The 27334-nt window shown below is 38.2% G+C and overlaps 2 protein-coding genes and 1 long non-coding RNA gene across 3 annotated transcripts in view; 1 reads left to right on the top strand and 2 right to left on the bottom strand.

Annotated features, from left to right (window-relative positions):
- Nucleotides 1–342: 342 nt before the first annotated feature.
- LOC306667349 lies at nt 343–5828 on the bottom strand. The gene is made up of 2 exons (XR_013765505.1): nt 5724–5828; nt 343–1518 (listed from the first exon to the last, which is right to left on the bottom strand). It is a non-coding gene; the product is annotated as an uncharacterized lncRNA (long non-coding RNA).
- TMEM229A (transmembrane protein 229A) lies at nt 4048–5269 on the bottom strand. The gene has a single exon (XM_079149852.1). It carries the CDS (start codon nt 5265–5267, stop codon nt 4137–4139), a length of 1131 nt encoding a protein of 376 aa, XP_079005978.1. The 5' UTR covers nt 5268–5269; the 3' UTR covers nt 4048–4136.
- Nucleotides 5829–6196: 368 nt separating the features above from the next.
- Nucleotides 6197–27334, top strand: part of LOC306667347 (uncharacterized protein) — a 36944-nt gene continuing 15806 nt past the window's right edge. Inside the window, exon 1 of the transcript XR_013765503.1 lies at nt 6197–6333. The gene's annotated coding sequence lies outside the window, so the exon portion shown is untranslated. The remainder of the gene's footprint in view (nt 6334–27334) is intronic.

Raw genomic sequence — 27334 nt, 5'->3', positions numbered from 1 at the left:
AGAATCATCTTTTATTGCCATCTTTCACTTCAGTCTAAACGAAGATATGTGATAGAACGAGGTTAAGGGACAATGTTCTTTTCTTATTTTTCTTCAGTAAAGAAACTTAGTGCCAGTAAACATTGTTAGAGTATCTTTAAAATGAATTGAAAATATAAAGGATTTTTTATATTTATATTTTTCAATTGTAGATGGACACAATACCTTTATTTTATTTATTTATTTATTTACTTATATATATGCTGAGGACAGAACCCAGCGCCTCACCCATGCTAGGTAAGTGCTCTACCACTGAGCCACAACCCCAGCCCCCAAAAGAGAAAGTATTTTAATGCCTCTTCATATAAGGAAAATTATTTTATTATAATGTTTTTAGACATTACAATACAACGACTGATTTACTACTCCAAATCTGTATAGCAAATCTATTCATTCTAGATATATTGCTTTTTAAATGAATTTTGGAAGGGGAAGAAGAATCAAAGCATTCTACCCAAAATTCTTTTTTGCCCCCTTTATAAGCAGGACTAGGTTCATCCTGCTAACACAGACTATTTAAAAGCAGTAGAAATTATTGTTTTTTATTTTTTAATTGCAAAGGTAGAATTAGTTAATTAAAAATGTTTCTTAAACAACAAAAGACAATTTTTCTAAGCCAGGTGTTTTGCTAAGTTGAATTTTGAAGGGTCAACTATATATGGAAATATACTCATAGTTAAGTACACTGAATTCTGGAAAAGTATGAAATATTGAAATGGATTATTAACATTATGAGGGTCTTTGTTGGTCACAGGAACTTCAGTATTTATTGTTAACATAAACACTTAAAAGGTTATACTTCTCTTTAGATTCTGAGAAATTAAATTAAAATTTAAAATTTAAAGCAGCATCACATATGTTAAACATGGATAGAAAAATTACATTTGTTGCTTTTTCATGTTTTTCTATTAAGAGTTTTTTAAGACTTCAGTAGAAATTAGAATAAATGTCTGTAAAAATATTACCTATAATTTTTGGCTGTGTGTTCTTATAATGATACTCAGATTTCTAAGTCTGTGATGTACAGCATTAATTAAATGTATTTTTAGTAGTTTGTGCTACAAGGTACCTTGCATTTTAGCACGTTATTCTTATACTTTTATACTTAAAATTATCTGACACTAAACAAGAACTCCTTTTCAGAGTACTGCTTGAATATAAAGACATACCATCTGAGGAGTAGCCGTGATCCTGCTATTAGTGCCCTTGTTATTTACTATGGAATGAAAAGGCAACATCAGTGCATCTTTTGCTAATAGCATCTGGCTTTTATAGTTACCCTTGCATAAGCAATACAGGCTGTGAAATGAAATCCCAAGAAGTTCCAAAATCACTGTGGCCGGTAGACTGAGGTGTGGCCGTGTAGTTGTTAGAACAGACCCTGAAGTCCGAAGTACTTGGATTTAAATCTAAATGCCCAATAGCTGTACACTTGAGTGGTCAGTTATTCTATTGGGACTTCAGTTTGGTTGTCTTCATCTGTAAAAAGAGGGTTGTTGGAGGTGAAGGGAATGAATACACACATGTAAATATATATATATATATATATTTAAAACATATAAGTTTGTATGTACACATTAGACGTGTATTTGTTTATGATACATATGAATATATATTCACTTACTTAGAAATGTGTATACACCTATGTATAAATGCACACTTAAAGCAGTTCTTGGTATGTGGTAAATGCTACTTAAACATTGACTATTATTATATTGCCTTATTTCTCTTTCTGATCTACTAAAGCGTTTAACAAAATTAAATGATCTGATGGTTCCTTCTTTTCCCTTAAAGGTTTAAAGGTTGCAGCAAAATATTACCATTAAGTTAGGTAAACACGGAATGAGAAGCCCTAAAGCAAGGTGCTGAGTTAATAGACAGGCTAATAACTTCCTGAATGCATACTAGCTCTTTGTAGAACCAGCAGACTGTTAATGGGCTTTTGTTTTAGACATGATAGATTGATATTCCAGGGACAGGACTGAGGAGAGCCCTTACAACCACTGCCTCCTCATTACCTATTATTAAAACAGTAAATAAGCATAGTCTCATATAAATCAAAACACTAGAATGTGGGCTTCACAAGGTCAGAGATTTTTGTCTGTGAATTCACTACAGTGTGCGCAGGAGTCTAGAGAATTGCCTAACAAATACTGGAAGTTCAGTAACTATTTCTTGAATGAATTGAGCAAATGCAAACCTTGACCTTTCATTTTAACAGAATTAATATGCAAAGCAAAACAAATTGGCATGCTTTCCTACTTCTTGACAGATTTCTATCCCTGAGAATGCTGATAGGCAGGTAAGCAGGGCTGAAGAGCAGTATGTGAAGAGCATAAGTAAAAATGTGTACATTTAGTCAATATTTCAGAGTCATGGATTGGGTTGAGCATCACAGGAAATGCGTGGTGTGAAGTGGTGCCACTCATAACTCAGATTGATGTGTTCTTGTCACATTTGTATTACAAATATTTTATCCAGCATAACTTTAGTGTCTATGCTTACACATTTTTCTCTCCAAATTTTCAGGGAGAACTTAGATGAAACTTTCTCAGCAAACAGCTTGTTTTTTAAGTTTCTATAAAATAATCAATTTGACAGAATCCATTTCACTGGTGGGGTAGATTATATAGCATTACTTATATTTTAGTTCACAATACCAGAGAGTGGATTAGAGTAATAAACACTCTTAGAACTAGCTCTGACTTAGCCAGATCTAAGTACATTTTCTTTTCTATTCCTATAGCAAACACTTTTCAAAAACAGAAAAACACCCCTTTTTACTGTATTGGTGAGGGCATGATTTGAGTAAGAACCTACTGATTAATACACTCTGGAAGTTTTAAAAATTATCTTTGTAATGAAAACTGGGAAAGTACTAGTCATCCTTATCTAAACAATACCCTCTTTGCCTTTTCTAAATGTAATAAAAACAACAAATAACTTCAAAATACATGATTAATTAATTAGACAAGATTTCTTAAAATGGTTTCTATCATCTCACTTAACTTTGAAGCTTTCAGACATTAATACATCACCAAAAAGCTATCATTGATTTATAAAGTACATTACTACATCAGACCTAACCCAGAACTCTGGGCCCAGAAGAAAAAAGAAAGGTTTACAAGTGAACCATGACAGAAATACACTGAAAACACGTATCTGTACTCACAGAAAACAATTAGGCCTAATGTAATTAGAGTGAACATCCACCTTCATTTTATTACAAGATACTGTGTTTCTATGCTGGAAGCTTCTGTGGAGTTAATTTTACTTGGCCCTTGGACATTTAGGGTAAACAATTTACATTATTGCACAGAAACAAACATTTACAGCCACAGATAACACAGGATCTAATCAACATTAATAAGCTTGGTGTTTAAGGCTAACAAACATTGGAAAGCAGTCATTTCCAGGATGGTGATAAAATATCTTAACACAGTGTCACCTGTTTGAGTTAGTAGAAAAGATTTCTCACTTCAAAATATATTCATAGGATTCTTTTCTTTCTTTTTTCCCCCCATTTGTCAACTTCTTTTCATGTGTGTGCAAGACAGAGGCACTTTAGAGAGCTACCAAGTGCAACTTCAGAAGTACCAGACATGGAGTTACCACTATCATTGGTAAATATGATAAAGAGTGAAAATGAAATTGGATTAGAATGGAAGTAAACAAACCGTTAAATCAGAAAATTTCTCTAAATCCTATAAAAAACCACTGTTCTCTGGTTTGAATTTCCATAATGAAAAAGAAAAATTAACAGCTATCACCCATCTACATTCAGATGACTTTCAGCTTTCCGATGTTAAGGTATAATGGTTTTGCTGTTTGGGCTTGTAAAGGTTTTAAAATATTGATGAGTTAAGTACTTCATTTTCGAGTTTTTCAAAGTATTGTATTTTATATAGGTTCCAAATAGTCAGAAAAGATAAAACATCGAATAAAATCTATTGGAAGCCGTTAGTAAAGTGTATAAAAATTAAATGACTTAAAAAAAACCCACTCTAAGTGTAAAAATAATCTGCATCTATTCGTGGAGTTCCAACGACTTTTTCTCTTCTCTTCACTTTTCTTTTTTCTTATTTTGCCCCCTGGTCTTAGTTAGCTGGTACATACTGCACCCGCCACAACACGTTGGAAAGCAGGTCCTGGTACACACTAAGGAATATCCAGCCAGGTAAATACATCAGAGTGATAAGACCCATGAAATTGAGCGGGTAGTGAGAATAGTCCCAGGAACAAGCCCCACACTTGCGAAGTCCCAGACCCCAGGACAACTCCCACGCATAGATGAAGATCACGTAGATGGGCACCCGCTTCCAGGTGCTCCAGCCGCGGTTGTAATGGAGGTGGAAGTAGAGCTTTTCCACCACAAAACTGCAGCTGCCATACATAAAGAAGGACCACAACGACGTGTGACCGTTGGTTGCCCCGTCCCCATGTCCCAGCACGTTAAAGAAGAAGGTAAAGAAGATCTCATCCAGAAAGCCATGCATTCCGAAGAAAAGAAAACGGAGCAGGTCTGGTAGCCCCTGGCTGGGAGCTCCTCCCGGGCCCTTAGGGCCTCGGGGTCGTCGTCGCCGGCCACTCGTCGCCGCAGGGGCCCGGGCGCCAGGAAGGGCAGGCAGAGCGCCCCTTCGCTGCTGTTGCTGCTGCTGTTGCTGCTGCCGCCGCTGCCGCCGGTACCGCAAGCGCAGGAAGCGCTTCAGGAACACTTGGCAGTGGTAGAGCGCCAGCACGTACTGCAGCGCCAGGTCAAGCGCCCCCGGCGCCGCCGCGCCCCCCGGCCCGCCGCCCAGGCTGAGCAGCAGCGCCTGGCCCGCCAGGGTCTGCAGCCCCACGTGGGCCGAGGGGTAAAGGAAGAAATTGAAGACGAAGGCGCTGGGGCAGCGCGGCTGCTGCAGGTAGATCTTCTCCAGGGCGAAGTGGGTGAGCGAGTGCAGGAGGCAGCGGTAGGGCGAGGAGAAACCTAGCATCCGGAGGTCCGGGCTGCGAGCAAAGCGCCGCGCCGAGGACACCAGCACGTCCAGAGTGATCCCGTGCATCCCATAGAAGTAGAGGCGCATCCAGGCCGGCAGCACGGTGCCCTCGGCCGGCGCTTCAGCAGTGGACAGCGGCTCCGGGCAGCCGGCGGCCGCCTCGCTTCCCAGCCCGCTGGGGGCTCCTGTACGCCGCGCCGCGCCGCCCCTCTGTGCCGGCCCCTCACTGTCCACGTCGCTGCCGGCCATGGGCTCCGAGGCTACCCGGGCGCCCGAACCCGCGTTGCCGCCGCCGGGTGCGCGGAGCTGCGGAGTCGAGCGGCGGAGTCCCGCGTCCCCTCCCGGTCGCTGCCGGTCTCCAGGGGGCCAGCAGGGAGCTCTGTTCTGGTCGCGGTCCTGCAGCAGCCGGAGCTTGTGCTCTTGGGGGATGCTCGGGCCGCCTGGCTTGCGGAGTGCCCCGCCGTGCCCCCGCCGCGCCCTCCTTACCAGTCCCGGGCGAGGTGCGGCTGGTGACGCCCGCGCTTACTCTGGGCGGCCTAACGAGAGCCGCGGCTGGGCCAGGGGAGGCGAGGCCGGGGCTGCGCGGAGAAACGCGGAGGCTGGTACGAGCCCCATCCCCTCCGCGGCTCGGCCCCGCCGCCTCTGCCGCAGGCTCTGGAAGCGTAACGCGAGCAGCGACGGCCCTTCCCCCGGCCCTTCCCTTACCCTTCTCCGCCGGTCTCGACCTCTCCCGCCTTGGTAGGCCCCCCTCCCCACCCGGCCTGGCGTGCCGAGTCTCGCGGGGGTCTGCTCCAGAAGGCCGGGTCCCACCTCTCTGTCCTTTTCCGCCCGCTCTGCACCGGAGTCCCCGGTGGTGCGGGGGGTGCTTGCTGGGTGGAGACGCGGAGTGGAGAAACACCTAACAGGTGTGACTGCGAGCTGTTGGACATCCCCTGTGTAGCGGAAACCAGGGCCAGGCCTTGGCTGGCGGAGACGAATGGCTGGGTGCCACCGGCCGGAGGCCGGGCCCGAGACCAAACTATGGTGCTGTATATTTAATGTTCTTATTCAAAGCCAGCTGTGTCCCAGTCACAGAGAGTAAACCGGGGACTCCACGCTTGCTTGCCCCAGCGTAACCCTGAATCTGAAATGCTGCTTCAGGGCATGATCCACTTTTTCAGTCTCTTTCCCTGGTCTCTGTACTATCCTCGGGCCAGTTTACTTAGGGCCAAGGACAGAGACTCCCAGTCCTTCAGAATTTATAAGATGATTTGAGGACGACTGAGTTAGTTGTGGTGTTGGAAAAGAGGAAATGTATTGCTCTGGCTACCTCGGGGTGAGTCTCCTGTCGAGAATAGTGTCTTTGCTCCTACTGGCACGCCCCAGTGCTGTTTTTTTTTTTTTTTTTTTTTTTTTTTTTTTTGGAACTAGGTCATTCCAAAAAGTGAAATAAAGGTCCCTTTTTTTGTCTCTTCTTATAACTTCCTTTCTTTCTCTTTTTTCTACCTTCCTCCCTCCCTCTCTTCCTTCCTTGAGAGGGTGGAGGGGTGTCAGAATGTTGATGTGTTGTGTTCTACATCCCACCCCCCAATTTTGTAAGCTTCCAATTGGAAAGAGCCTTAGGAGTAAATTATACTGATTTCCTCCTTCCCCTGCCTTTATCTCCCTAAATTCATGTCTCAGCACAAACTGGGTGACACTTTTAGTTTGTAAGGAGTTCAGATCCTGTTCTTCCTGAATAAAAAGTTTTATGGTATTTCTTTTTCCTTAAAAATAAACCTCAGGCAGTTTTTTTTCACATATTTTAATTGGTGCATTGTAATTGTACATAAACACGCAAAATATAACAATATAATTTCACCAATATCACTCCTTAGCATTTCCCCCTCCCCTTTCTTCCTATCCCCTGGTCCCTTTCCTCTCCTGCACTGATCTCCCTTTGATTTTCAGGAGACACCCCCTCCACTTTTTTTCCTTTTCCTCTCTACCTTTCACATATGAGAGAAAACATCGACCCTTGACCTTCTGAGTTTGGCTTATTTTGCTTAAGGTAAATTTCTCAAGTTTCATCCACATTCCTGCAAATGACATAATTTCATTTTTCTTTATGGTTGAATAAAATTCCATTGTGTATGTATACTACAGGATTGTTCCATTGCTTGGCTATTGTGAATACCACTGCTCTAAACATGGGTATGCATGGATCACTATATTATGCTGACTAATATTTTAGGATAAATAGCAAGGGGTGCTATAGCTGGGTCGTATTGTGGTTCCATGCCTGGTCTTTTGAGGAACCTCCATACTGATTTCCATACTGGTTGTACTAATTTGCAATTCCAACAGTGTACAAGTTCTTTTTTCTCCACACCCTTTGCAAGACTTCTTATTGTTTGTATTCTTGATGATTTCCAGGCAGTTCATTTCTAAGACAACCTCCTTCCCAGTCTCTTCTCTTAAATATTTCAACCTCTCATGTTACAATTCATGGAAGTTATTTTTGAATTAGGTATGACAGAAATTAGACTTTGGTGTGAAGAAAATTTATGATAATAATCAACATTTGTATGAGGACAAGGTATTTGTTTTTCAGCTTTTGTTCGCTTATTGTTTATTTTGCTGACCTTTTTTAACTGTAAAAAGGCAGTGGGTGGAATTTGTTACTCCAGAGACAGAAGTGTCAGATAGCAGGCTCATCAAACCTGCTGCAAAACAGGAAAAGGGCCAGTTGCCAAAAAATGCTTGAATAACTACTAAGATAAGAATATTGTAATAAGAGTCACTCTCTCCTTAAGAGGTGTATAATCTAATTTAATTGACATGAAAATAATCTATCATACCTTAATTATGATTCATATTAATAATCAGCCAGTAGTACATATAAAATCAAATGATTCTTTTGACTTACTATTTTATTCAATAACTCCACCCTTGTCCAACTTTAGCATACATTAAAACAAATGTGCTCTTTCTCCACAATTTCTGTTCAGACAAGGAAAAGCCCTTTATTCTAATATAGCAATATATAGCCAATATATGCTAGATTAAACTTGAAACATTTGGGGGTAGTAAATAAAATGTCAAGGGCAAAAGTCTTCTATTTATTCTAACTTTTCTTAAGAATGCAAGGAAAACTTGAAACAATTCTACAATCAGGCCTAGAATTCATCCCAAGGGAGCGTAGGTTAAAGAAAATTTGGAGGTCCTATTTGTATATTTTTAATTTTTTACATTATATTTAAAATTTTCTTAAAGGCAGTTCCCCAGTGACCTAATCATCTTTCACTAGGCTCACCCCTTAAAGATTCTGTGACCTCTTTACTCCCATAAAGGAATCCAGCTTCTAGCACAACCTTTGGGGTACAGACCACATCTAGTCATAGCACACAGCCAATAATGTCAACTGTGTTTCTGGATCTGTGATTTCTTTTCTTTTTTTTCCCCTCTGTTTTCTTTTCTTTTTTTAAATTTCCTGCTGTACTGGAGATCAAACTCAGAGCCTAATGCATGCGAGATAAGTGCTCTACCACTGAACTATATCCCCAGCCCTTTTTATTTTTTATTTTGAGACAAGATCTTGCTCAGTGGCCCCAGCTGGCCTTAAACCTGAGTTCTTCTTGCCTTAGACTTCTGAGTTGCTGATATTACAGCTGCATAACACATGTCCAGCTTTGAATGTATTTTTGTGTTGATCTTTGCTGCTGCAAGTCATAGAGTTTGTCATAATACATTTATAAACCCAGGAACTTTAAAAAAGTTGATGGACTTGAGGGTGAGAGGAATGTAAAGAAAGAACTGGAAATTACAGTAAAATAGCATCAATCTGAGATTCCCTAGGTTCGGGGACACCCATTCAAAGCATACTTTAAAGCATTCTTCTTCTGTGAAAAATACAGACTTCTTCCTTGCTCTCAGGGCCTAAGAAGCAGTAACTTGTCTGTAGAGGTGTCACAGTTTACGTGGAACCCCACTGACTTCACTGGACTGGCCAGCATGGCTATAAAAATGGTGTAACCCCTGGAGCCAGGTTAGTCAGTGCGAACAGGAAGAGATTTAAGAGTTAGAAAGGTCTGTTCCTTTGGAGAATTGTGATAATTTTAGTGAATTGTTATCTACTGACTGCAGGTTTAATGTTGTATCTTTTAGATGTACAGCATGCTTGATACCTTTCATCGCATTTAGGAAGAACCAAAAAAGTACAGAGGGAACAAACACAGCATTAAGAAGAAAGCTTAGGGGAAGTTCAGTAGGGTAAGACATGATGATTTAAGATTGACCTGCAGCTGCCTCCTTACATGTTTTAACCTTTGACCTAAAAGTTTTGCCATACATAGGTAAACTGTAACCTAACTTGGACGTGAAGGCATATTGTAAACGACTCTTACAACAAATAGCCGAGGCTCAGCCAATAACAAGTGCGTAAGTCCTGTTTCCTCATGCCCTCCTGACTTCATTTTGAATGTTTTCCCCTGAGTGCCAGGAACAAACCCAGTGCTAGGTTAGCACTCTACCACAGAGCTAGGCCCCTGGCCTTAAGACTCATTTGGAAAGTTCTTGAATGGTGCTTTCATTGTAATTTTCCTTTTATCTCACACTATCCTCTATCCTTCCTAGGCTCCTGATCTAGTGTTAAATCAAGGACTTACAGGCCCTGGTGTTCACAGCAGTCCTGGGCACCCTGTGGGTACTGAGACCCAGAGTGACTAGGAGGGACTTAAGAGAGGGTATCTGTGTCTGACATGTCTTAGGCCTTTTGTAGAACAGAGTGGGCTGACAGAGGTTTTAGTTTGGTTTTGCCTTTTCAAAAGAAAAAAAAAAAAACTTAAAGTGATGGCTAGCTTTGCTTTTCATAAGCAATTCAAACATAATTGTTAAAAATGGGCAAAATAGGCAAACATAGATATTTATAAATGCACTTTTCATAGTTTCAAAAAAAAAAAAAACGTTTTGGTGACTTGAAATCTTAAAGTGATAGATAGATACCTGAGTCCTTTCTAAATATATTAAATACTAAAACATTGATCATTAATCATAAGGTTAAAGTTTATATACTTTGTCTTGTTTTTGTGTGATATGGAGAAGTTAAATGTACCTGGATTTGTTCATAACCATGAAAAATTTTGTAATTTGAGAGAACACATGTAGAAGTTATGTTAACGTACAGAGTACTGGTGCACAATTGCTAGGAATTAAAATGGTAAATACTATATGGTAATAAAGTTAGAATCAGGGAAAACAACTGTGCACATAGGAAAGGAAGGCTTGTTTTTTGAGGGAGGTTATGGAATATGATGTGTTTTGGTTGAGGGAAAATCAGGTTTTGTCTTAAAGTAGACTGGTTGTTTCCAATGTGAGGGAAAGGAAAAGAAGGGCAAATGGCTAAAGGTTATGGAACATTGTGAATGGTTTGTAGAGAAAGAATCTGTGAAATAAATTTCATGTGTGATCATGTTGGCTCTGATTAGAAGGAAATTATGTGTTTTCATAAAAATGGAATGTAGATATTAGAAGCACACTGATGTAAAACTAGAGTTTGATCCCTTATATTGAAACAGAAAATAATATTCTTGAAGTATTGGTCAGTTCTTTTTTTTTTTTTTAACTTTTAGGTGGTTTACTTAGGAAGCAAAAGAGTCTATGTCCTATGAAATGATTTTAAGCTGTGTTTAATGTTTTATTTAGCCTTTGATTTCTTAAGAAAACTTGATTCTTAAAAGAGTTAAGGTTTTCCAACAGCTCTGTGACTTTTCTGGGTTTGCCTTTGTAATTTTTAGTTTTATTTCATAATGATCTGCAATCCTATTTTGATCAAGTATTTTGAATCTTTTGATAATTTTGACAAACTTCCCAAAATCAAATTCTAAAATGAAGTCTTTTTGAACTTTCACTTTGGGATTTCCAGGGGGATCCTGGAGTCCAAAAAAGACATTTCAAACTTATTTTATTTGTTAAATTACATAAGAAGAATTGCCAAAGAAGAAATGATATTTAAACTTCTTTTCAAATTATGTTTGTATGGATATGTTTTTAATATGTGATCTAAAGTTGTTTGTGATTCCTAGAAATCTGAGGTATCTTGGTATAATATTATTAGTCATGATTCCAATTATTATATTGTTGTGTATGCCATGGGAATAACAAACTATCAGATATCTAAGTATGGCTATTCTCAGTCTTTTTCCACAGTTAAACTGCTTTATTCTGATGCCTTTCTGGACACTTTTTGAAAGCAGCTGTAATCATGAAGTTTTGTGTCTTTACAGAGGCTCATGAAAAGGGTAAAAAGAACTCTTAACAGGTTTCCCATAATTTTGGACTGAATAAGAAATTTTCAAAATACGAATGAAGAACAAGAATGAATTACATAAACCTGAAGGAACTGATGAAGACTTATGGGTATTTATTTATTTATTATTTATTTATTTTTGCAGTGCTGTGGATCAAGAACCCAGGCTTTCCCCATTCTATACATACCTCTAACCCTTTTTATAGCTCTTTTACTTGAAACACTACTGGCTATTTTAATGTTTCATTTTCTAAATTTAAAGAAACTTCTTTTTTTAATTTTTTTTTTTTACTTTTACAGACTGCATTTTGATTCATTGTACACAAATGGAGTACATCTTTTCGTTTCTATGGATGTACACGATGTAGATTCATACCATTTGTGTAATCATACATGTACAGAGGGTGATGATGTCTGTCTCATTCCACCATTTTTCATACCCCCCTCTCATTTCCCTCTGCATAATCTAAAGTTCCTCTATTCTCCTCTCATCCTCCATCCTCCCACCCCCATTACATATCATCATCCCACTCCTCAGTTTATACCCAAAGGACTTAAAATTAGCATACCACAGTAACTTTCTTTCTTTTGAACTTACCATAGTTTACCTGTTCATTGTTTTTATGACCCACTCATAGGTTGGACTAGATCCTGAAATTCTAGTTATCTCTAACATATATTCACCTGCAGCCCTCCAACTGAGAGTGAGAACTGCTTTGTTCTTTAACTCCTGTGAGACAAAGCTGGACAAGTTGATGCTAATTTCAAGGAACATGTTTCATGCATGATGTGTAGGTCACACAAGAGGTCACAAAATGCCTGATGCCCAATGTGAAAGTTGTCAGAATAGAAATGGAATAGCTTGTGCCAGCTTAACAAAGAAGGAAAAAAAAGTAAGCTGATAAGTTATGAAGGAAGAGTTCTTGCATACGATTGTCTGATAATAGCTATCACAAAGGACTCTTCCAGAACCACAACCTTGCAAAAAGGCCACGGCAACCTTACACAAAAGTTACTTCTCAAGGGCATCTGCCCAGTAACTGTTCAACCTCAGACTTATTCTTTATTCGGTTCAATTTTAGTTGGTTTGGTTCTTGGGGATCCTGGATAAGCATTCTCCAAACTTGGCATTATTTTGCAGAGAGTCATACTATTGTCTCCTTGTTGCACTGTTCTCTCAAAAAATTTTAAATATATGCATTCAGCCATCTGAATGTCAAATATTCTTGATCTTTGACTGAAAGGATAAAAAACTAAAAGAGATGCATTATCATGAGGACACCATATCCTATGGATAATATGTTGAGACCAGAAACTCAAAATGATAGTAACTGAGAGTAGCACTAATACCTTAAGTTTTGGTCAACCTCTCACCTAACTGAGACCCTCCCTCAGAGGGAGGAAATTCTTAAACATGAGTATGAGTGGTAATTGTTTTGGACTGAGCTCCTGCACTAGGCACCAGCCAACCCGACTAAAGCAAAATGAATTCACTCATGCTAAGTGGCACGTAATCAAACTGAATTTTAAGGGAGCAGACAGAACCTAAAACACTAGTTTTTCCAGATTGCCTGAGTCAGTAAAAGGAAGTCCCTTCTATTTTAAGCCTTAAAAAAAAAATAAGTAACCTGGATAATTCATTGTTGATACTTTTGCCCCTACTCTCCTATTCTCTTGTTGCAATCTTACAAAACCTACTGATATACTATTGCCTGTTGAGAGCTGAGTTCAAATAAGTCCATTGATGATGTAAAGAAGAGAGATATATGTGCGACAAGTTTTGGACAACCTCTCAAAATTGAAAGAAAAGCCTAAAATACAAAGTTAGGCCAAATTATGAGATTATCTGAAATAAGAGAATTGCTACACTGAATTAAGTTTGGCCTAAAGATGACTTTGTGCATATTTCAAGTTTGTCCTATGGTGTTCCTGTACATATCCAACTGTAACCTAACATGATGTGTAAATACACTGTAACCTCCTTTTGTAATGAGTAGCTAAGTCTCAGCCAATAACAGGCCTGTTCAAACCATGTTAAAAAAAAAAAAAAAAAAAAAAAAAAGACAGACATTAACTATAACCAATCATGCTGTCTGTATACCTCATTTCCATTTTCTGTATGTCACTTCCTTGTCTATAGTTATAAATATAAGCTGCCCATGTGGTGGGACAGCATTCTGAACCATTTTTAGTCTGGACTGCTTCCCAATTCTAGAATCGCAATTAAAGCCAACTAAGATCTGCAAAAACTAGATTTGTTGTAATTTTGTCTTTTAGCAGTTCTTGTGAACATAAGAAGGAACTTAAGGAGTCTGCAGTAATGTACAAGACCCCTTGAGGAATGCAAGAAAGGTGCCAGCTGACTCCTTTGATGTCCCTTGTCTTCCTCATGGAACCCCCAGGATTTGTAAATTTCTCTTGGACTGAGCTGTGCTCTTTTTGTATTGAGCCCCGCAATATTATTGGCTTTTGGACTCAGGGTTAGTTTGTTGTGGGTGAGCGCTTTGGGAAAATAAGGGTTAGCTTGTGTTGTAAAGATATTTGGCTTTTGGTTTTATAGTAACTAGCAAGAAAACTGACAGTGGTTGCAGTGAATGAATATTACTGTTCCACATTCCTGGATATATGTTAAAACCTTGATTTAAAACCCTACTGACTGAGCCCCATGCACCACCACTTCCTGTTTATGTATCAACGGCCTCTACTACTCACCCCAACCCATCCAGAGGCAACAAGTACTTCTCCTTATGAACTACCCTTCTGTCCTGGAACTTTTCCCGTTTAGTCTTGCCCTGCCCTACCTAGATAGAGCCAATGCAGGTTCAGTGTGACGAGTTTGTGCTTTCCTTCCCCAAATTTTCACTATCAAAATAATCTTGGCTCCTAGGTCCAGCTGACATAGTGGCTGTTGGTAGTTGAGAGCTTGTCCCAGGACCTGGTCCTTTATCCTGGTCCAGCATCTGTATTGGCTCCATAAACCCTTTGATTTCAGAGAACTCTGTCTCAGGAGTTTTGTTTTAACAATCCTTAATAAGTAAGGTTTTTATATCTCCTGCAAAGGTGGCTGTTGCACCAGTAGTAGTCCAGACCAAAATTGCTTTTGCTGAAAGAAGAAGCACAGGTAAAGTTAAGACAGGATTGCCAGGAAAAGCACCTTAAATAAAATTAAGACTTGGTCTTCCCTTTTTTCTTGGTGTAGAGATCTGGACACCTTTACAAATATAGATTTCCTTTATAGTCTTTTAAAATTTTTATTTTTTGTACAAAGTTTCAAAATAACCAGGTAAGATGCCAGAAAGCTATTTTTTTGGAGACATTTTAATTGAACAATGATCTTTTTAACTGCTTGTGACTTAAACAAGATCACTGGCTGTGTGACAGAGTTTCATAAGGAACAAGTCAGATGGGCATATTTTTTTCTCACAGCTAGTAATCTAAAGCAAAGCCTTGAAACTTTGACATTTGACACTAAAGTTCATTTGTGCCACTCTCCACATCATATTGAAACCACCTTGAATGAGTTGAGGCTGCAGATTTGATAAAACATGAGATCATTCTGTTTCTTGTTCTTCGAAGGGATATTTGTTTAGTAACACTTAACCTCTCCCCAGTCACTTCCTCCCTTTTGTTGTCATGCATTTTATTTTAACCAACAATCTACATTGTCATTCCCTAGTTTTTTCCTCTTCACATTGTTACTTATTTTATCCTATCTTTTCTTCAAGACTTCTTCATAAATTAGTAAATGGTTATGTTTTAGACAATTTTTTGTTGCCTTGACGAAACACCTGAGACAATCAGCTTGAAAGATTTATTTTGGTTCATAGTTTCTGGAGTTTCAGTCCACAGTCTCTCAGTCCCATCACTTTGGGCCTGTGGTGGGGTAGAACATTCAGGCAGGAAGTGCATAGCGGAGCAAAGCTGCTTACCTCATGGTAGCCAGGAAGAAGAAAGAAAGAAGAAGGTGTTGTGGTTCTAATATACCCTTCAACGACATGCCCCCAGTGACCAGCTTCCTTCAACTAGGCTCCCCTAAAGTTTCTACCACCTCCCAGTAATTCAATCAACTGAAGGTCAAGATTTCAACACGAGTATTTTGTGTGTGTGTGTGTGTGTGTGTGTGTTGGGGGGGGGTGAGGTGGGTACTAGGGATTGACCTCAGGGCCACTAGGCCACTAAGTCACATCCCAGTCCTTTTTCGTATTTTATTTACAGGAAAGGTCTCCCTGAGTTGCTTAGCACCTCACTTTTGCTGAGGCTGACTTTGAACGCACGATCCTCCTGCCTCAGCCTCCTGAGCTGCTGAGATTACAGGCGTGTGCTTCCACACCCGGCTCTTCAGCACATGAGCTTTAAGGTCAAACTATAACAGGCTGTTTATTTGTACAAATGTGGGTATGTGAAAGGGTTGTAGTCTGGTACAGGTATGAAAAAGAAGTTGAAGGTTAGATAAGAGGAAAATGATATGAAATATAGCATGTATTCCCACCAACTATCAGTACATGTTACTAGATCCAGACGTTTTAAGCAAAACTACACCCTTTGTTCCAGTTCTGAACATCCCTGTTCATGGTTCTTATACTTGTAAACAAGTTTAACATAGTTTAGTACAGTGACTTAGCAGATTTATGTGTTAATCTAACTATTCATTTGTACCTAGTGACTTTCCCCCAGTTAAGGCATATTATATTTTAATATTTTTGGTATAGAAAAAAATATGTCACTAAACAATTACTTATCTGAAAACTTTGGAGAGAATCTATTTAATTTTCAAAGCCTCACATAGCAATGATATGCAACAACAAGCAGATTAAGGTAGGTAAAAATACAAGTTTATGAAATTGAAATCAAGTCTTATGAATGTCTGTACCTGTTGTAGGGGCAATTTCCCCTTCATCCCTTGGAGATTCACTGGAATAAACTATCAAAGACAGATTCCACAGGAGAAAGTTATGTACAAGGAGACAGTCGCAAGGTATAATTACCCACCCGTTTAACATGACTCAGAAGTGCATATACTCCTTTTTCTATAAAGGAGAGGGGCTACAGATGATTATGGAGCATGAATGAATTGTTCTAGAGACTGAAAAACAACTTTGTGAAAACGTTCTCTTCGGAATGTGAATAAGCCCAAGAAATAGACATTACCTTGCAATGAAAGTCCACGCAGGTGTGGCTGCATGCCTCCTTCTTCCTTTCTGAGATAGATGGTGACACTTCAGGAATGGAAAGCAGTGTGTTCCCTGTTGCAGTCTGGCCTTGAAGTAGAAAAGGAAAGTCCAGATAGAGTCTCTTCTCTGCACCTGAGTGAGCAGGAACAATCCAAGCTTAGAGGGACCTTGGTTCTGGGCCTGCTTTTAAAACCCTTTAATTTAATTTTAATTAAATACTCCACATGCCTAAAGCATCATGTATTTGTCATACCCTTCTTTTAGCCCAGCTATTTTGTTTCATACGTTTATGGAACACCGTTTGCATTTTAGGTATATTCTGCAGTAAACTCAAGTTACAACGCTGAACACTAACCAGGTGGATCTTACCCTCTCTGAGATCACAGTGTAGGCTGAAGTGTTAAGTGTTAATTTTTAATGATTAGAAGCGAGATGACACGTTTTGGTAGAGGAAAGTATATAGCACAGTAGGTGTGGTGTGCTGGAGGGATCAGATTTGATGCCAGAATGTAAGAATCGTCAGGTCCCTTCCTCATAAACAAGAACCCAACAACCACTTTCCTAATATGCAGAGTAGGGCAGAACACTTGCTAGGCGTGTGCTCACTTTAACCTAGTCTCTTCTGCTGGTAGAGGTAGGTAATAAGTAGGTAGGAAGTCAGTAGGATGAGTGGGATCTATTTCCTGCCTTAGGTGGAATACATTAAACATTGTAATGCAAGCTCTTTCTTCTTGCATATCTTCTGTGGAGGGACATGAATTTACTTATGTTCAGTCTGCTCTGGAGGCTGACTTGATGGTAAAATTTTCAATTATTAGTTGCCAGGAGTAAAATTAAATAAGATATTTTATAGTTTAATAGTTATTGCACTTAATTTTTTTTCAGTTATCGCCTCATTTTATTCCTGATCTTGTGATGACAGGGCTGTCTTTGGAATTCATACCTTACAAGTGAAAACAAAAAGTATGACTTGCCAAACTTCACACATGCTGCTTGTGGCAGGGTTGTTTCTCATTTCGACTCCAAAAACTCCTTCCTCCATACCACATTGTCTCTCTCAGAAGACGTCGTCTGCTAAATGAAGGATTCCAAGTGTTCATCTTGTTTGTATGAAATGAGCTCACTGATTGGGGCTATCTTAGTCTATTCAGCCTGCTATAACAAAGTGCAAGAAACTAGGTGGATTATAAACAACAGAAATTTATTTCTCATGTTTTTGGAGGCTAGAAAGTCCACAGTCAAGGTGCTGGTGAACTCAGTGTCCAGTGAAGAACTAGCTCCTGGTTCAGCAGTCTTCTAGCTATGTCCTTACACGTGGGAAGGATGAGGGATTTCTCTGGGGTCTCTTTTGTAAGGGTATTAGTCCCAATCATGAGGATCTACCTTTGTGATCTAATCACCTCCCAGATGCTGTGCCTTCCAATATTACTACCTTGGGGGTTAAGATTCCAATGTAAAGATTTTTGTGGGGACACATTCAGACCATAGCTAGGGTCTGAGAAGTTATTTTCAGTTAAATTCTTGAAGGCAGGTTAAGGAAGGCTGAGTCAGTCCTGTTGGCTCATAGCCTGGAATTTTTAGACCCACAGGTGAGGGTGCAGCTCTTATGAGTCAGTGTACTTGTTACCTTCTTTGTCAGTTAACTTTTCATTACTGTGATCATAATATCTGACAAAAACAACTTAGAGGAGGAAAGTTTTATTTTGGCTCATCTTTTCAAAGGTTTCAGTCCTTGGTCAGCCAGGTCCATTGCCATGGGCCTGAGGTGAGGCAGAACATCATGTTAGAAGAGTGTGGTGGAGGAAAGCTCTCAGCTTATAGCAGTTAGGAAGCAGAGAGCCTGGGGAGAAGATTAAACCCTTCCAGGGAAAGCTCCCAGTGACCTGCCCTCTCCAGCTAGGTCTCACCACTAGAAGGCCATTCAGTCATCAATGGATCAATGGATCAGCCCTCATGATGCAATATTTCTCAAAAGTCCCCCTCTGAACATGTAAGACATTGGGGGACATTCCAGAGCTAAACCATAGCACCTCCCTTTGCTAAGTTTCAGGCTCTGCCTCTGCTACCTAGTGACAGGGTGGTTTTCTTCTTTCAGCTATCTATAGATCGTGTTTCTTCAGAGATGCACTGCTACTTTCAGTTTTGATTGCCACAATGCTCCCTGTCAATAATATGCATTTATTATATTTACATCACAAATGAGTTTGATTTAATTTATAGTTTTAATATAACCATATTTAATATAACTTCATGTCATAATTATTGAACACTTCAGTGTATGTCCTGTGCTATGCTGGGGACATACAAATGTGACTAGGATAAAGTCTATATGTTCTTCAGATTTAAAGTATAGATTAGTACAAAAGACAGTTTCTTACTGAAGAAAATTGTAAATAAATAAAACAATACATATCACCCATAATAACACAACTCATAGATAATTACTGTTAATATTTTAATATACTTTTTGATAATATGTATGACCTGAAGGGGATTATATCATATATTCATTTTGTAATTTGTAATTTATGCTTGTCACAATAATTAGGAAGCATCTTTCTGTCTGATCATCTGTTAAGACATCATTGTAATAATTACAAAGAATTCCTTTTTACAACTCTTCTGTAATTTGTTTAGCCAGTCCTCAAAGAACTTTGCTGTTATGAACTCCTGTGACAAGCATTCCCTTAAGAGTCTTTTTTCATAAGCCATGTTTATTCACCTAGAATTCATTCCTTAAAATTCAATTGGAAGATCAAAGTTAGGCACATTTTAAACTTTTGTTTATTGTAACTAAATACCCCTTCAGAAGCCTTGCTGAAACCTTCGAATACCTTTGTAGAATAATTTCCCTCTAAGATGGGTCTGTAGAATCTTGGGAGATGATTTTTAGCACAAACTTGGTATTGAGAATATATGTTTGAGGGTGGGCAGTACCATGGGTTGCACTGAGTGGACAGTAATAAAGGTAATCTTTGAAAAATGAATAGGTTAAATAAAATGTAAATGTATTTTTTGAATGATATACTGTGACTTCCATCTGTTCAGGTAAAGAAATTCCATTACTCATCTCTCGCTCTAAAACAGATACTCCCTTTCCTTCCCTCTCTTCTCCCTTCCTTTTGTTTTGTATACATACAACCATTTCTTTACCAGTTGTACCACAGCTAGAGCATGGAATTTACTACTCAGCATCTCACAGTCTATAAAGGGAGTTGGATGACTAAATAGTGACCACAAACTTAATAAATACTGAAACAGATTTAAAAGCACTGTGTGTATTCCTTCTCACAAGAGGGACATAATTCCAGTTGGGAGAATTTTTTGGTTAGTCTTTTTTTTTTTCTCCTCATGTAAGAACCTTGACTCCTCAAATCTCTTTCATAATTAGTGGCTACTATGTCATGCCTATTCTTACTCCCTAGTTTCTCTTTTTATAATCCATTATCTCCTTTCCATTTCCAGTGCTGTTGCTCTTATTAAGACCTTTATCACCTCAGCCAGGACAATTCCAGGAATATTCAATTTGATGTACCCAGCACAAGTTTCTTGACTTTCCTCCAGTCTGTCTTAGACATTGCTGTCAGTGTAACATCCCTAAATTGCTACTTTGCAGATTTTAATACCCTGACAAAAATCTTCAAAGGATTTATAACGGAATACACAGCAGCCTTAACTTGATTGTCAAAATCAAATAATGACACATTTTTCCAACCTTATTTCTTCTACTTCCATAAGTCACTGGACTTCTCCTGCTTAGGCAAGTCCTATTCATTCTCTAAAACCTGTTCATATTGATACACCCTCCATAAAACTCAGCCTGACTGCACTTGCCCAAAGTATTGCAGTTGTTGATGTGCCACCTTTAACAGTTTACCACATGCTACTTTTATCACTAATCTGAATTTCTCAAAACATCTCATGTTTAGTTGTATTGAAAACTCACATGAGTCACATGTACTGTTACTGTTGGCATCTTTTACAGCTCTGAGCAGAGGAACTTGCACAAAGAGGACATCATGCAACTTCTGTGGGAGGTGATGTTGAATTAAATGAGCTGTTGTTGGGACAAATTCTTGAACTTCCTTGATTAGATTATATGCCAGTACAGTCTAGTGATATTGACATGAGCTAGCTCATGTGTATCTTTCCTACCCTTACACATTTTAATTTAATAACCAGTGCTGGAGGTGTCTAACTGGGCTTCAGCTATGTTCATCTTACAATTCTTCATCTTTTCCTCCTTCTAAGGAGTTCTAGGGAGAGGAAGACCTCTTTCTTTCTCCGTACCAGGCTGCATAAATCCTTATCATGCAATCCTCTTTCCTGAAAATACTTTTGTAGAAAAATATTGTGAGGAAGGGCAGAAAGACAGCGGGAAAGGAAACTTATGGAGATACATAAAGCATGTATAGACAGATGCTGGCCTTCTCTCCATTCCTCATGCCCACGTATGCAGCAGACACAGTTGCTCCAGTCCTCTTTTCCACTAAGTGCAGACCTACCTCAGAATGCTGTGCAAAAGAAGGATCCAGGCAGACACCGTCAATCAAAAGGAATTGGCAAGATGAATGAATCCTACTTGGCATCCCTCTTGTGGGATATACACAGAACATTTATTTCTCTTTGGGCTAATTTGATGTATGAACATTTGTAATTATATGTATATACTCTAATTAATAGGAGAACTGTTCATTTCATAAACGTTCTTTTCCTTTTGCTTGCATGCAAAGCCTCACAGGAAAGTTCTTAGAGATCACAAGCTTTCTTATTACATGAAATGTGTTCTGTGAGTCACACACAGTCATTTTTGATTATTCTGTGACACAAAATGAATTCCAATTTCTGTTTAAAGTTAAACATTATTATTAGGATCCAGAAAAACAATTGACAAATCTTGAAGTTAGCATTTATGTACCATTCTTAAATTTTCAGCCTTTAACTTTGAGTTTCAATAAAAATATTATCATGGCCAGTTAGAGATCCAGGATCAGTCAATAATGTTAAGTGTAGACATAATTTTTTTCTTGTATAGTGCTTTATAGTTTACAAAGTGCTTTTATATTCATTATCTCTTTGGTTCCAAACCTGCCTTTGATATCTGTCTCCCATCTATCCATTTTCCTTCTAGGATAATATTATTAGTATAGTATTAGTTCCCTGGCTGAACAGAGATATTCTATATAATGAATTCTTGTGTAATATTCTATATACAGGTGAATATAGATCCTTTCTACCATTTTTAGGCCAATGCTAGTATGGTGTAATATTCTATATACAGGTGAATATAGATCCTTTCTACACTTTTAGGCCAATGCTAATATGGTGTACAATTTATTCTGCACCTTATTTTCCACTTAATATTATGTAGAAATTGTTCCAGATGGATACATACAGATCTCATTTTCAATTTTTTTGACAGGTAAATAGTATTGCCTTGTTTGAGTGAATGATAATTTATCTAAACAGGCCTCCAATGATGTACACTTGTATTGTTTCAAATTTTCTGTCATGGTAAGAAAACAGTTTTCTATAAAAACTTAAGTACAAGTCATTTTATGCATGTAGGAGCATATGAGAAGGGTTAATTTCAAAGAGTGATGCTGTTAGGTGAAAGGGTTTTGTACATTTGTAACTTGGAAAGACATTGCCAAATTATCCTCTTAAGAAGTTGCATCAGTTTGCACTCTCACCAGCAATTATGAAATGGCCTATTGCTACACATTTCGCCAATGACATTTTATTATTTTGATATTTGCCAATCTAGTAGGGTAAAAAATATTATCTCATTGCAAATTTAATTTTCAGTGATCATGTTATGAGTGGGGTGGGACAGTAAGTCACATAGAGAATAACTATTGGTTTTCCTTCTTTTGTTAAGTCTCTGTTCATCTACCTTCCCATTGGATTAGCAGTCTTTTTAAATTTATAAGCACCAATGCCTATTTATTAGAGAAATTCTTTCTTTGTATGAGGTAGAAGACTTTGAAATCTAAATTTCATATCCCTGCCACTACCAAACAAATAAATAAATCATGATTTCTAATGATAGTATCTCCAGAGCTTTGCTTGCTTCATCTATCTATCTATCTATCTATCTATCTATCTATCTATCTATCTATCTATCTATCTATCTATCTATCTATCTATCTATCTATATCTATCATCTATCTATCTATCTATCTATCATCTATCTATCTATTTATTTATTTGGTACTGGAGATTGAACTCAGGGGCACTCAACCACTGAACCACATCTTCAGCTCTTTTTTGTATTTTATTTAGAGTTCCTTAGTTTTGTAGTTTATTTAGAGTTTTGTATTTTATTTAAGTTCCTTAGTGCCTCTGCTGAAACTGGCTTTGAACTCAAGATCCTCATGCCTCAATCTTCTGAGCCACTGGGATTACAGGCATGTGCCACCATGCTGGGCCACATTATTTGTCTGTTTGCATATATGATGCTCCCTTCCTTTTTTCTCCACCATGTTATTTATTCTCTGTAACTGGTTTACAATGCTGATGAATTTCAATTCCCCTGCTAATTTTTCTTCCTTCTAAAAATTTTACAAGAATGATTCTTACCTTTGAATAGTCCTTTCTACCAAAAGCTATTTCCTTTCCTGGAGCTTATTATCAGAGTGTCTGGAAATACATGAACTTCTCCTAAACCACCTTGAGATTTTACAATAGCAGGAATATCTTTGAATCTAAGCATTTTGAACCCCAGATTTTTCTGGAGGTGTGTGATAGCAAGCTGTGTTTCCTGAGCTTATTCCTATTCAGACCATTGACCTGCTCTGAATTCACCTTCTAGCCCTCCCTGCCTGCTCTTCTCCTGGGCTTGTCCCAGAAAGAAAACTTCTGCACCACTCTTTCCCATGCCTTGTTGTCCACAGATATGCTTTAGTGGATCATGTCAAACCAACATAAATTCTGAAAACATAAAGAACAGATTGTATTTGGCAAACCCTTTGTTTTCAAGTTATTCGTGTGGATTTTCAGCAAATAATACAAAACTCTCTTTGTTTTTTCAAAACAGAAAGAACCTCTTAATTCACTAAGTATTTAATTCTACTGAGGTATGGTGGGTGTGCTAATGCCTGAATCCTGGCCTGGTGTAAAGAAGTGATGTGAAAAATTCAGTCTCAAGCCATATTTGCTGCTAAATTTGCTACCATGAATAGTACTTAGGTAAAAGATTGAGAAGAATTAAAAAATGTTCCAAGATTTACAGTGGGAATAATTCAAGGAGTTGGAAAACTAAGACCATAAAGAAAAGTGTAGGGACACAGGGTTACAGTTAGCTTGCAAGAAAGAGAAGTTGCCAGAGTACTTTAATGGTGCTTACACAAGGTCATGAAATAGACACAGAAAAGATGGTGTTGAGGTGGTCTTTGGGGATAAGGGAAACCAAACATGTAAAACATGAGGAAGAATTTAGGTTAGAAACAGGATAATGCCTTACTTGAATATGTTCCTCATTTAAAAATAAAATTGCAGTTTTCTCTCTTATATCACACGTCAATAAAATGTTTTAAAAAAAGAAAAGATTAATTTTCATGTGTGTAGGATTGCTTTGGAATAGTCATCTCTGATGACCATCTGACTCAGATGTTGGTGCTGTCTTTGCCATCATATTGCTTTGACTAAATCCTAGTATTTCTGCTTCCCCTTTGAATGACCTTGGACCAACCTGCCCCCTGGCTCCTCCTAGTCTGGGTTTTTCACTTCCAAATGGGATAATGATAGTATTTACCAATTAGTGTTGTTATGAGAATTAGATACCATATATATCCTAGTTGTGATTTACTTTTTTTTAAAAGGTAGATTGTGCAAATATTAGTGGTCTCAACAAAAGACAAGTTATTTTCCTACCATGAGTGCTTCTCACTAGGAGTCTTGGGATGGTGTGGTGTCACACAGTTCTTGGTCTCCAGGTTCTGTCTCATTTGGTATGCCGTGTATGATTTATATTCCTGTGTGTGTGTCTATTCTAGCCATCTAGGTGTTGTCTGAATTCTCGCCACTGGGTAGGATAAAGTTTTTTCTTGAAGACAAATCCTGGAACTTGCACTTCCATTCCTACCTGTTGATCACAAGTGGCATGGTGACACCTAGTTACAAAAGAGGCTGGGAAACAGTGTTTATTCCAGGTAGCTATGGTCTCAGCCAGTTATCAGGTCTTCACTTAGTACAGAGGAAGGGATTAGTGCAGGCGAATGTATTTGCTGAAGGAGGAGATATGTAGAGAGAGCTAGCAATTGTGTCATAGTGTATAAAAGGCTTAGCATGAAATCTGGCAATAAATGGAAACTCTCATGATCGTTATCACTGCAAACTCGGATTATGCATCCAGTATCCCACAGTTGTTTTCCTCCAAGTATTCCACAGGCACTACCAATTCGACATTTCTAAAACGGAAGTCATTATATCACCATTTCCTCTCTTCACTGTTTACCCGCGCAGAGGACATCTGCTTGACCTATTGTGTTTTCAGTCTTGGATACTGGCCTCCCGCCCGACCACCTGGGAGTTTTCCTACCAGCCCCTGTGCTTCACTCACTACATCTAATCCGTTTCAAGGACCTGTTCATCCTCCTTGGGGAACGTCCCTCAGATATAACCTTTTCTTTTTCCTCTTTAATCCATTACCTTAACTTTGCAACCCTGGTTCCAAGGTCCTTTGAAGTCTGTCTTCAGTTTATAATTCAGATCAACACATCTATTCTAGCTACTCTGTGATCAAAATATGAGAAGCAGGGCTGGGATGTAGTTCAGTGGCAGAGCACTGGCCTCGCATGCATGAGAAGCAATCTTTTTGTATACATGACAACAGTAAATACAGTGAATTAGACTAAGCACATAGATACATAGATTAAAGTGCCATAAAGAATTTCTTGTTTAGTTAGCTGACTGGTATATATTCAGAGTTCTCATGGTTGTTTCTTTCTTTCTTTTCCTATTCTTTTTCTCTCATTCTTTATCTCTCACCACAGTGTTTCATATATATATTCGTATATGTGTGTGTGTGTTTATGTATATATATATATATATATGCATACATATGAAAAGAAAACATACACACACACAATAAAGAAAAGAAAACATTTAAAAAAATGGCCACAGAAACTTTTCTAATTCTTTCCTGGGTCTGTTTGTAAAGCTTTTGATCAATTTGTTAAAGATTTGGAAAGATATATTCAATCTCAAATATGGCTGACACTACCCTGAGAAATAAACATTTATATTTTGGTTGTTTTAGACAAATTTTGAATATTGCATTTATTTACTTAATAACATTTTTAATTTTATCAAAAATTGTGATGATAATAATGAGTCTTGTATGCTGCAATCTATGCAAATTAAGAAGTCCTTGGAAGAGGGACACCTCAACATGTGCCCAATAAGTGTGAAAGCTGCCAAGAACATAAAAACATGTACATTCTTTTTATTTGAGTCATTTATAATTTCTCTCCCTCCTCCCCAAGGCTCACTGACTCACAGAAAAGTGAGAGCATTTCAGTTACCTGCCTCTGTACCAACTCCCCAAGGTACTTTGTTAAACATTTGCAAATGACCCATAAGTGAATTAATCTCATATTAAAAATTAACTTGCTTTGTTTGCTTTGTAAGCAATGGAAGCCTAGTTATTTTATTATTGTAAATTATTATTTTTATTATTATTATTGTGGTTGTGGGGATAGAACCCACAGGTGCTCTGCCACTGAGCTAATCTTCTGCCCTTTTTGTTTTTATTTAGAGATAGGGTGTCTCTAAGTTACCCAGGCTGTCCTCAAACTTTAGTCTGCCCAGTCACTGGAATTAAAGGTGTGCACCACCACATCCAACTAATTGTTTTGAATTCCTAATCTTTTTCCTTTCTGGTCTAATAAGTTCTCAGATTTTTTTTTTTTTAATTGAACCACTACCACTGAGCTACACCTCCAGTCCCTAGACCCTTTTCCTTTGCCACTAAAGAAAAATTAATCTGGCTAGCCTTGGTGGCACATATCTATAATCCCAGTAATTGAGGAGATTGAGGCAGGAGATCTCAAATTCAAGTCCAGTCTTGGCCACTTAGTGAGGCCTGGTCTAAATAAATAAATAAATAAATAAATATATAAATAGAGTTGGGAATTTAAGTCAGTGATAGACTACTCCTGGGTTCAATACACTGTATCACAAAAGAAAAAAGAAAAGAAAAATGAATCTATAAATAAAAACCAATTTGTAAGTATAGTTGTGAATGACATTTGGCTAATTTTTTGTAAACCTGTCTTAGTTAATCCTTTCAACTAAACTTTAAGGTGTGATTCATTTAAAGTAATGCTATTACATAATGATAGAATTTGAACTGTTTTTTTTTGTTCAGATCTCTATTTATACTAATCATTCAATTTTACTTATCATATGAGACATATGTAAAAAAATATACTACATATTTCTTGACTAAAAGATTGAATAATAATAAAAAATAAAAAGTAGAAAAATGATTTTTCTTTTCTACTGTTTTTTTAAGTCACTAACAGATACATAGTATTTTTGCTTAAGATGACTGGAGGAATTTAATATTTATATGCATATTTATTAAACTTTAGTATTGAATTTAAGAATTTAATTATCAGAACATAATAAATCTTTCTGATGTCTAGACGACCCTCTTCTTTTGGTCCCTACTCTGTTCCCGATGATTCTTCCCATTGTAAACAGATGACTGTGGAACAAGAACTTTTTTTGTATGAGTTTTCTTTGGAACACTTTTGTTCAGGGGGAATATATAGTATCTAAAATGATATACCTTTTTGTAGTTCTGTATACATAACTAAAAGGGTAGAGCTATACGGAAGTTCCATTATTTCTTTAAAAGGCATTTTTCAAAG

The sequence above is a fragment of the Sciurus vulgaris genome (genome assembly GCF_902686455.1).
Source record: "Sciurus vulgaris genome assembly, chromosome: 8".
Taxonomy (NCBI): Eukaryota; Metazoa; Chordata; class Mammalia; order Rodentia; family Sciuridae; genus Sciurus; species Sciurus vulgaris.
This window is presented reverse-complemented; position numbering and strand designations above follow the sequence as displayed.

What these genes read in the sequence shown, in the direction of transcription:
- TMEM229A (XM_079149852.1), bottom strand. Translation starts at nt 5,267, where the DNA reads ATGGCCGGCAGCGACGTGGACAGTGAGGGGCCGGCACAGAGGGGCGGC.